The following is a 12,288-nucleotide window of genomic DNA, read 5'->3' as shown; positions in this document are numbered from 1 at the left end:
TTCTGAAAAGAATTTAGAGCAGGGCCAGGTTGGTCAGATCTACATTCAACCACTGATGACAGCACTCATTTTTCTATTGCCAAGGCACTGCCCTGGACTTGCATCTGCCTTACAGATAGATAAATGGAACGTGACTATCCCTCAGTCCTGCAGTCCCAGTAGAAGTTTTGATAAAATTTAATCTGACAAATTGGATTCAAGACATCTGGATTAATGCTCAGTTCAGGTTTTGCTGGATATCTATCAAATGAGCCTATCAGGCAAAGTTCTGTGCACTCTCAGGTAGCTCACTTAATCCACGTTATGGTTCCTCCTTAGTGAAATAAGGCCAGTACCTTATAACTACCTTAGCAGAGGAGTCAAAAAGCATTACTGAATATTAACTGTTCAGATGTTTGGAGAGCTGTGAGACAGAGAGGAGAGGATCAGCATTTTTTTCTTATTTAGTACGGTGATATTTTCTAGGGGAGTGTTCAGTTATCAAATTTCATTCCAGAAGAAATATTTCACATGGCCAAATAATTCTTTATCAAATCAATTCTTTATAGTCCCTTTCTAGGAAGGCTAATTTTACAGAGCTTTCTCTGTTCCATCTCTTAATGTAGTTGACATCCCACTTGGTGCTTCATCACTTCTCCCTACTCCAAGTTTTCAAATAGTTTTTGTTTCCCTGGTGAATTATCATGATCACTGGTGATAGCTGAGAAGATGCAACAAAGCAGAGATGCTTCCTCTTTTCCTCAAGCCACGAGTTTGCATTTTTTTTCCTTTCTATGTGATTGCCACAAAAGTTGATTCAATTAGAAGCAGAGAAAAGATCAAGCACCTATGTGATAGGAAGTGAAATGAATGTTCACAAAATTAGTACTGTAGGGGCTTTTGACAGATTTATGTAGGCTCTCTGCATCTGGGCATTGTCTACTTCAGTTTCAAAACATTTCTTTTACAGAACACATTGCAGTTGCTTTACTGAGCTTTTTTATAGGCTTGTGAAAAGAGCTGGCTGTCAGCTTCAGATTGCATCCTCCTGTCCCAAAAACAGGTATAAGATCAGCCCAGGAGGGATGCAGAGATTTTGCCTTGGCAGTGTTATGCCTGAAGGAAAGCATCACAGAAACTGTTTCTGACTTGTCCTTAGCAGGCTTCAAGTGATGGAGATGGTCACTGGCTGTGAATCAGATTGGTACCAGTATATTCCTGGTATTGGACATCTCTGCTGATGGGCAGATGTTGTTTGCTGTCATTCTCTCTGTCATAACACCATCTACATATCTCTACCAAATTAATTATTAGGGTTATACAGGCAAGAAATTACTCTTTTGGGAATTACTCTTTTGGCCTTTGTGCTCTGACCACTAAGAATACTCTAATTAGTTTCAAAGATAGCAGTAACCTTAATTTAATGGATTATTAGCCAGTAACAGCTCTTTAGCATTTGCTGCCCTTGTTGGTGCCAAGCAATTGGAGAAGAGGGAATGGGCAGAAACTGATGCACAGAAAATTCCACTTGACTATAAGTAAGAATATGTTTACTGTGTGGATGGCCAAGCACTGCAACAGATTGTCCAGAGAGGGTGTGGAGTTCCTCTCACTGGAGATATTCCAGAACTGTCTGGACACAATCCTGTGCCATTTCTGTGCCATGTGCTCTGAGCAGGGAGGTTGGAGCAGAGGACCCACTGTGGTCCCTTCCAACCTCACCCATTCTGTGAAACAACAAAGAGATATATCTTTGGGACTTGTTGTATTTGCTGGATACACACCAGATAAGCCTAATATAGAACTGTTCCTGTTGTTGGACCCTGGATCACCAAATATGACAGAAGTTTCTTTGCTCATGGCTTACAGGTGACAATTGCTCCTTCTGCCAGCTCCCTTTCTTCTCAAATGCTCTCCTTACAAACCCTCCTTTGTAAGGTCCTTACAGACCTTACAAAGCTTTCTCTCAAGTAGAAGTTTTCACCTTTTGGTTTTGTCCCCCCATCGCAGTCACATCCCTCTCAAAAGGTGGAGATTGTTCCTGTGCCAGATTCCATGTCCATCCTACAGATGCATTCTTTCCTAGGTTATTTCAGGGGGGCTTTGTCTTTGGAGTAAACTACTTGCACTGGAGTTGCTTTTGCATATTACGGAAGTTGGTCAGAAAAAGAGTTCCTGCTATACTCACTTGTGAAATTCTGGGTAAATGAGGAGAAAGCTATAAAAATGCACATAGGTATGGAAATACCCATAGGTATGGAAAGCCTTAAGAAAGGGAGTGATTTGGTGGGTGGGAGAGGGGGGAAATTAGGGAGTGATCAGGTGCCACTGAGAAATAAAGAATTTAAACTGACTGCTGATTACACCAGAGTAGTTCAACAAAAGAAGCAATAGAAAGTCTGCTAATCACAAGCAGATCATATCTGACAAAATGTGACATAGTGAATAAATTTGTTTATGTCCTTGTCTGTTCAGCCAGAATTTATTCTCTCTAAATTAAAGCATAGAAAGTGGGTATGGCAAGAACTATTTTGCTTTGAGCTCCTTGTATTAGTCAGAGGAGAGATAAAGATACCTCTGGAATCTGCAAGAATGAGCAAAAAGTGGGCAGCTTCCCCAGTAAATGGGCAGAATATACCCCACAAAGCACTTATTGTCCTTCATTCACTGGTAGAAGAGCCTAGGAAAATTATTCATTTTGAGGCAACCTACCAGATTAAGGCCAGTTTACCTGTATGACCCAGCACCACTGTACCTTAAATCCTTACCCATCAGATGTGCCTTTTCCTCATGAGTGTGAAAAATGTTTTTAAAGCTCTTTTCTGGCAAGGTAATTTGAATATGTTAAAGATGATTCAGCAAAGCCCTTAACTGAATGTCTCAGCCTATCCCTAATTAGCAGAGATCTTAAATTCTTCTACCATCCTAAGCATATCCTTGAAGTTTACTCAGGCACATACCCAAACTGCTGAGTATGCCTGGGGGAAAGCAGGTAAGTTGAGCCAGTGTTTCAGTAGCAGGCCATGTAAATGGCCAAAGTTACATGATATCTTTGGTAAAAACGACAGCTGAACCTAGAGCACCTGAATTTCTTTATTTTATAATCACAAAATTATCATTCCTAAACACTTCCTAAAACGTCACCTCCTTTCACTCTTCTACTGTATGGACATGAGTTTTCTCCATCTTCCTGACACTGGACTATTGTTTGCATGTTCCTGGGCGGTTTGTGCTCAAGAATGTTTTGAAATAGAGAAGTTTGAAATATCTTTTCGAATCTGTTTCTTTTCACTGCACTTTATTGAACTTGACTGCCTTGTGTTGCACTCTGAGAATGACTGACTCTCTTTTTCCCAGGGTTCTGGAGTTCACTTTTCCAGGGTTGGGAGGTCACTAGCATTGACTTTTTTCCACCTCAGAGTTCCTGAATTTCTGCAGGAAAGAACACAAAGTTTTAATAGTGAAAATTGCTCAATATTGTCTGGTGTTCTGATGTCCTTGCTCTGTGTCTCTTGGTACAGCAAAACACTTCAGCTGAAGAGGTTTTAAAAATCCATTTTTTCTGCTTGAATGCACGAGTTCTGTGGTAATGAACAGCTTTCTTACCAAGGTCAAATCAGACTAATTGCCACTAAGTAGATTTGTTAGTGAAAACAAGGCTGTATTATTTGATAAGAGAGTAAGGATTGGGGTTATCCTATATCTTTCTTGTTTTGGTATACATTGAGAATTTGCAGCAAACTGGGAGGTTTATTCCTCTTTCTTTTGCCCTTCCCATTGCCCAGTGTGGGCACAATCTGCATTTGTACTGGCAAAGGCCCTGCTATCACCCTTTATACAAATACCAGATCCATTTATACAAATCATGGTCAGGATGCAGCCCAGTGCTATGAATAGTCCTGGGACACCTGAGTGTCAACCAGCTTTTAATTTATTTATGACATTTATTTTGTTCTATACCCATACTCTGGCTGGTTGACTGTGACAAGTACTACAGATATCCTCCACCCTTGGTCTCCCAAATCTGGCGTGTCATTTGCCTTCATAAAAAAAATTAATTGTCACCTTTATGTGAAACTGCAGAGATTGGCTATGGCAAGAGATGAGATGATAGCCAGAACAACACTGCTGCTCCTACAGGTGCTAGATGTCTTGTTTCAGAGTTTTATTCATTCAACATGGGTTGAAAATGACTATCAGATATATGGTTTAAAGGATTTTTTTCTATTTTGGATTATTAAAACCTGGTGTGTTGTTTGTTTTTTCTCTTTTGTTGTTTCTGTAGCTTAGAGTGTAATTCACATCTTGAAAAGAGAGGGTACTTTCACTTGAGTGCTTTTGCAATTGCAGGAATGATCTCCCCAACCTCTCCTGTTCTCTTCCCCTCCATTGTGTAGTTCTGGTCATTTTTGATCCTTTGTACATTTACATTGTTGTGGTCTGCAAAGATGACTTGAGCTGAGGTTTTGTGGGTGCTTCCAGATGAAATGTTTCCAGAATTACCTCCAGTTGCAAAGACTGAGTACAGGCCCAGCTGATCTCATCCACCCTGTGTTCCCAGTGTACCTACATACCCACCTTATAGGTAAAGAATCAGAGTTATTCTCAGAAGTCCCTTTGAGCATCCTTGATTAAACTCTGCCAATGTAGCCTCAACCTTCATTTCTGCCTGGCTAATACTCATTTCTGTCATTCTGGCACTGGGTAGTATTGCCTTCACTGCCCTTCATTATGTGGCATACAAGGGAATTCCTTACACATTAACAGTATAGACCTTTGACTGGGACAGGAAAATGACTGCAGCCTAATTCTTGGAGTATTTCTAGCAAAACACTTCATAATTGCCACAGCTGTAGTTGCCCAACCAAGCCATCCAAGGTAAGTTGTTTTACCGACAGGATTTTAAGCCTGGGATGTTTGCAAAATAATTTTATTTAATGAAATGAGACAATCTGCTCAGGAGACAAAAGGCACCACCCCACTGCTCCTGACATCCATGTGGCATGAGTGAGTTTGCTTTTGAGATAGGTCCTAATCAGCTGGTATGACCAGAAAATGTTTATAACTCTGGTTTTCATGGGTGACAGGGTGAGGCTCCGTGTGTTGGCACTTTTGTGCAGCTCTAACACAATGGAACACTCTGGTGATAATCTGTGGTGGTTTCTCTCCTTGAACTGTAGTGAGGCTCATGGCAAGGAAAGTTCTCTCAATATACTCCAGTCTTTCCTGCCTCTCCTCCCAGCTGGGAAAGTGATTTTTACAGAAGAAAGAATGTCTGTCTTGCAGAAACCTGTGCAGCGGGCCTATTCTTCTCCCTTTTTTTATTTTCTCCTTTTTAATTTGTTTGTTGTTTTTTTTTTTTAGTAAAGGCAATTCAGAATTGAGTCAAAGCAGAACCAAACGCACAAGGGTGGGGTAGGGGATTAGAAAGGCACAGTAAGAATTTACCCAGAGAAAATTTATTTGAGGATCTACCTGAAATGAAGTAAATGAACCTCAGAAATACTGTGGAATTAAATTACTGTAAAATTTCTTCAGGCTTAATCATTAAAGGTTTAATGAAAAGAACATTATTTGGCAGTACAGTGTCCCACTACCTCATGAAATATATTAGTCTGGGATTTCCGCCACTTCCTTCCTTCCTTCCTTCCTTCCTTCCTTCCTTCCTTCCTTCCTTCCTTCCTTCCTTCCTTCCTTCCTTCCTTCCTTCCTTCCTTCCTTCCTTCCTTCCTTCCTTCCTTCCTTCCTTCCTTCCTTCCTTCCTTCCTTCCTTCCTTCCTTCCTTCCTTCCTTCCTTCCTTCCTTCCTTCCTTCCTTCCTTCCTTCCTTCCTTCCTTCCTTCCTTCCTTCCTTCCTTCCTTCCTTCCTTCCTTCCTTCCTTCCTTCCTTCCCACACCTACCCAAAAATGCCTCAAATAAGAAGGTTTCCTGTATGTAGCAAATTTATTAAACTAGGAGTACTGTCCTGGTAAAATACATCTCCTTAGACTACAACACTTACAACATTCAAGCAAAAAATATGATGGGAATGTTAGAATGTAATTAATAACCTTACTTTAAAATAATTTTCTTCATGTTGTTCTCTGGGTTTGTTTTTGTTTGGTTTTCTTTTTTTTACTAAAGAGACAAATTGACAATCAGGATAAAAACCATATGTTCATGTATTCACATCATAACTTAAAAACTTCTTTGGGACATGTGAAGTATTGCTATTTTTCATTCCATCAAAACATCTGGATTTTAGTGGTTTTACAGCACAAATAGCTTGTTCAGAGTATAGTCTTTCCCCATTTAAAAAAAATTTATACCCCATTCCATTCTCATCACATGGTTAGCATATGCTTCATGCCAACTTTATTCAAGGCCAAAACCTATCGTAACTCATCAAACCAATGAAATACTACAGGAATGTAAAGCAAAACAGAAAAAAAAATCCAATCAAGTCAGTCAAAAAAATTCCCCTAACCACCAAAAAATTCCACACTATTCTGAGAAGTGAAAAGTGAAATTACTATCAGATTCCTGTTTTTTCTCAGAAGGTCATCATAACCAAAGAGGTGAAAGAAAAGAAATAGACGATGAATAAGGTAGCTTAGTTTCTGTATGATCTGTCAAAGCAAGGACAGTTTTCCAAAATAAGTAGATCAGATAAGAGCAAGGAAGGAATGCAGATTATTGAAATATTTCTCTTTCCAACAAAATTCCAAAACAAAACAAACCAGCTTACCCCATAGAGGCACTGTTGAAAACATGGTTGCTTAAGACTATTCCATCTGCCAGCACATATCCTCCTGAGATTTGCTCACCATTTGCCTCTTATTTCCAGTAAAACTTGGAGATAGCAGAGATATAAGATGATCATTCTTCATCACATTTTTTTATAAGGCAAAGGATGGAAAATAGAAAGAATTTTTGACTTTTGGGCAGGTGATACAATCTTTTGTTGTTTTGGGTTTTTTTATAGTAAAGGTCTGAAGTATTATAGAGTAGACCCTAATTTGTCTCTTCCAGCTTTGTGGCAAAAGGTTTGCTGCAACTCTTTTATTTTCCTTGGGTTTTTTATTGTTATAGAATTCAGTCATTACAACTTAACATTAGTATTGTCTCTAGGGCAGTGAGAAGACAACTTCCTCTGCACTTCTGACATTTTGCTGAACCAGCAATGAGCCACCCAATTCACAAATACAGTAATGTCTTCTTCACAAGTAAAAATGTGTGATGATTTTATCAATTTGATTTAGGTGAAAACAGATGTGGTTTCACCTGGGGGAGAAAAGCAGCCCATAAGCTTTGGACAGTACAGATGACTAAAGAATAGAACACAGAATGACACTGTCAAGGGACAACCCAGAAGACAGACATGGATTTCTTGGAAGAGGCCACCTTAACATAAACAAGAAAGATCAGGCTCATAAGCAGATTTATAAAGCAGACAGCTCAAAACAAGCATGCCCACCTCAAGCCTGAAATGTCTTAGCAAAGTGCCCCTTACTCCTCAAGTGCCAATCTACACTAGATAACCCTTTGCTGATAGCAATTTACATGCTTTTTCAAAAAGTAAAGGACAGTGGCAAATCCAACCACTTCAATTCTAGAGAACCATGCAGATTATCAGTGTTGTGGCACACACTGGAAACTGATGGGCTCTTCATAGCCTGTTTTCCGTGAAAGCTTGAATAGTCTTTCCATAGCCACTTCACTTTCAAGTAAATCAGTTTCTAACACTGGGCAACATTAAAAATGAAGCTTACACCTGCAACCTTAAATCTGTCTTTTGCATCTATGCATTATTTACACAGCACATAAGTAAGTGATCAAACATTGTTTTCCACTGGACATACATCTGCATCAGTGTCAAGCAAGGCAAAAGTTCAGAAAATAATAAAAAAATCTAATAAAGGAGCATATTTTCTTACATTCTTTTAGCTGTGCATGTCAGAAGATAAACAGTAACCAAAGACAGCAAGCAAGCAAAGTTAAGTTTCTAGCTAACGTTCCAGAAAAATGATTGTCAGGACAGTTTTATCCTGTTTTCAAGAGAGTGATGCTGAGGGAATGAGCATTGCCAGAAGGTCGAGGGAGATGATGCTGCCCCTCTGCTCAGCCCTGGGGAGGCCACAACTGGAGTGCTGCATCCCATTCTGGGCTCCTCAGTACAAGACAGACATGGAGTGTCTGGAGCAGGTCCAGCAGACAACTACAAAGTTGGTCAAGGGTCTGGAGAATCTTTCTTACAACAAAAGGTTGAGGGAGCTGGGCCTGTTCAGCCTCAAGAAGAACCGCAATGAGGGGAGCTCATTAATGTGTATAAAATATCTGATGGGTTGGTGTGAAGAGAATGGAGCCAGGCTCTTCTTTGTGATGCCAATAACTAAGACAAGAGGCAATGGGCAGAAATGGCACAGGAAGTTCCACCTGAATATGAGGAAGAACTTCTTTACTGTGCACGTGACCACACACTGGAATAGATTGCTCAGAGAGGTTGTGGAGTCTCCCTCACTGCAGATATTCAAAAACCATCTGGACTCAATTCTGTGCCATGTGCTCTGGGATGACCCTGCTTGAGCAGGGAGGTTGGGCCAGATGACCCACTGTTGTCCCTTCCAAGCTTACTCAGTGATTCTGTGAGTTCATAAGAGTGTGAGCTGATTTAAAGAAGGTTCTGTTTCTCTTCCTGACAATATGCTCCCTTTACTTCAACCAACTCCAGCATTCTTCAGACCCTTCCACAAGACACCGATATGGCAGAGGATAACCAAACAGAAAAACTGCATAACCTGCCAGATACACAAGTTAAATCAATTCACAGAGCTGACAGGAGGCAAAAGAGGGGAGCAGGATTTCCCCACATACAGCTGCAAAAACTTACCAAAAAAAACCCAAAAAAACCAGCCAGCCAAAGACTTTAAACATATGCCACATTCTGGAACTGATCTCTCATCATCTGAGTATCAAAATTGCAAATACATGCTGTTCTAAACTGCAAATATGACCAGTATACACCTTTATGTCTCAAGTCAACAAGAGCTGCTTTTGGAACACAAGAAGAAATGCTAAGAACTTGGAAAACTTCTGGCCGTAACCTGTGAATTAGCTCCCACCTGCAACATGCAGATAATCACCTCCTTTTCACCATTAAGATTAAAGACTTGTGAGAGATATAGAGCAATCATTGCTATAGAAAAGCTACAGAGAAAAATGAGTACCTGTCTGCACTACCAGGCTCACTAGCTTTGTAAACAAGGCCTAGCACAAGAATACAATAAAATACTCTGTAGCCACTCATAATTTAACATGGCTCATTCTAAAAACCCAGTGAAGGAGAAAACCTGTGGAAAAAATGATATCATATACATACACACTGGAAGGGCTAAAGTAGATTCACAGAAGACAGACTTCACAATCCAAATGGGTTTTTTTACACCTCTAGGAGCATTTCATTCTTAGAAGCCTCCAAATCCACACACAGATATAGGAGAAACACTCATTGTTAACTCTGTTTATCTTCAGAGGTTATTTCTCAGCAAAAACATAAATGAACCAGTCATGATGCAGAAAACCTGGAATGTCATAACACCACATAGTGCAACACAAGCCTTCACACAGCCAATGACAAGAACAGGGAGGGAACTGCCAATCCTGAGAGCAGAGCACATAGTCATAAATGATAACTAAGGAAAAAGAGCAGGAACAGCACTCTATCCCCCCCCACATCTGCCTATCTGCTGACATCTTCAGAGACTGGAGTGATGGGGATACAACATGCCAAAGCAGAACTCAGTGGAGCTGGAGAGCTTATGCTATTTGGCAAGCCCAAGAATCTGATAAAAGTGCTTCTACCAACAGTCTCCTTAAAGCCATCCCTCCTAAAATCGTATTATAACAATCTATGATGAGTAAGAAAAACATATACAAGTATGCTTTACAACAAACCTATGCATTTAATCAGACTTAGAAAGCCTGGGTTTAACTTTTTCTCTTTTTACCAGACATCCTCTGTGCCTGAGGCAAGCCACATTGCTACCAGAAGTACTGATTCTTCCTCCACAGTGTCAAAGATGAGACTTCATGAGAGAACAGGATAATGCACATGCTAAAGCTTGAGAGACACTCAGACAGAACAGTGATGAACATTCCAGAAAAGCCCAGAGAAATGTGTCCTCAATATTAATTCATTTTTGCTAATGACACAACTTGCAATACATCTCAGTAAAAGCTGTCAAACTATCAAAGGACATAAACAGTTCACTTTGAAATGAAAACACATAAATGTCGAAACAACTGCAATACATAAACATGAAAAAAATTCCTCTACCGTTTGCTAGGTGCTCTCAATAACAGCAGTGCATCCCAATTAGTGTATCAAAAAACATAAGAGAACACAAATACAGAAGACAGGCACTCAAAAGTCTGCAAAGACAAAATTTCTCAACTCTCACAACTGCCTGCAAGAGCACAGTCCTGTCCAATCACCTGTCCTAAACCTCCACCTTTTTCAAACTCAAGTTTGCTGGCAGCAGGTTTTAAGACCCAATCAATTCCCACTACTCTGGGCTGATGTGCTGAGCTGCACGAGGTGTCTCATCGAGTGACAAACCAGCAGCAGCTCTCTGTCTCACACCATGAGAGACTCATGGCTCCAGCTTCTCCTTTGACCTGACTTGCAAAACAAGAGAAGTTGCAGCACACTGCAGGGCACAGAGGCTCTACCTGGCATCCTGCCCGCCAGCTCTAGCAGATTTTGGTACTGTGGTGTTTTATATATAGCAAGAAGCAGGTCCCAGCCTTCTGCTCAAGCTTCAGATTTCCAAAGGGTGTGAGGAGTAATTGCTTGTAGAACAGGCTAATTCTGAAGTGAAAGAGGGCACAGGCAATGGTGTGAGCGATACTGGCAGAGACACTTGACGTCAATCAGCAAGGAAAAAACCAGAATAAATATGGATTGCCACAAGAATTAAAACCAGACTACTTCAGACTGAAGGAAAAAAACCAAGGTAAAAAAATGCATGAAATTGAATCTTCATCCCTTTGATATTTTAGGTCTTCAGTGTCTCCCACTATCCTGTTTCCACCTACATGGGTGCACCTGTAAGTATCTATAACCGCATAAGAGTTATTTATGGCAAGCTATCAAAACTGAAGACACTAACTTCAGCATCTCAAAATACCTCTCACAGAGCCCAGAGGGCACAAGGGGAGCAAGGAAAATGAGCAATAAAGCAATAAAGTATATAACCTTGCAGATCTGAATTGCTTTACCATATGAAAATTGGACAAGATGCAAATTAAGGAAACAAAGGTCCACTTCAGAGTAAAAACACAAAAAAAAATCAAAGAAAACAAATCTGATAATGGGGGAAGGGTAAAAAAACCTAAAATCTGATACCCTGTAACTAGCTATAAGGCTGAAAATTAACACAAAATTCTCACTAAGATCTCTGCATGGAAGCATTATGACTGAAGAAAAGGCATTTACTTAAAAAAATTGAAGACATTTTAAGAGCTTAACTACTATTCAGAAAACATTATGGACCAATTAACACACCTACTTTAATAGAGAAAAAAAATCTAAAGAAAAATATTATGTACTTACTATCATTTAGTGTAGTGAAGTCCAAGAATCGGTATTCATAGCAAACATCTATTTTGGTTTCTACCTGGGGCCTCTTCAAAGTTGAATAGATATTACCAGGTCGTTTTTCATCATGCTTCTCTAATTTGTTCAATCCACAACCCATTTCAGCAGTTCCTGATACAAAGAGGTAGGGAAAAGGGAAAATGGATAAACATTATTAACTTTGAGTTTTTTCCTTCTGGTTTCATGACCCACACTAGTACATTAGGGTGATTTTTAATTTTTAAATGCAAGCTGCCTACAAACTACATAAAATCATGTAATCAAATAAATGCTCAGACAGTAACTGAAGATTATACTACTCATATCTACCCTCAGGCATACTATTATTTTATTGGAAAATTGACAGTTTAATGTATGTATTTTGCAACTTTCAAATGTATTCAATGGTACACTCTGGAAGACACACATTCCATTATAAAAAGTAACTGAAAATGTAAAATAACTTGCTAATACTAAGGTTGTCAGCCTAGTAACAATTTCTATATATGCAGTTACTAAGAGAGCATCTAGTATTAACTTTTACACAGAACTCTGTAATATTCAAATTAATATCCAGTCTTGTAATTTAATGTAAAAAGCAAGTTCTCTCTGCAGAGAACTACCTGCATTTACAGAACAACCTCACTTCCTCCCACGTCATTTTTTAGGAGATAATGGCACTTTACAAATCT

The 12,288-nt window shown here is 39.6% G+C and overlaps 1 protein-coding gene across 1 annotated transcript in view; it reads right to left on the bottom strand.

The window, feature by feature from the left end:
* The window catches only part of RFTN1 (raftlin, lipid raft linker 1), a 104,383-nt gene extending 92,653 nt beyond the window's left edge, over positions 1 to 11,730 (bottom strand). Inside the window, 1 exon segment of the mRNA XM_031057677.1 lies at positions 11,573 to 11,730. Within this exon segment, the coding sequence (XP_030913537.1) occupies positions 11,573 to 11,717 (145 nt within the window). The 5' untranslated portion in view covers positions 11,718 to 11,730.
* Between the last annotated feature and the right edge of the window lie 558 nt (positions 11,731 to 12,288).

Source organism: Geospiza fortis, unplaced genomic scaffold (genome assembly GCF_000277835.1).
Source record: "Geospiza fortis unplaced genomic scaffold, GeoFor_1.0 scaffold95, whole genome shotgun sequence".
NCBI classification, from domain to species: Eukaryota; Metazoa; Chordata; class Aves; order Passeriformes; family Thraupidae; genus Geospiza; species Geospiza fortis.
The sequence above is the reverse complement of the archived record's forward strand: the minus strand, read 5'-3'. Positions and strand labels throughout refer to the sequence as shown.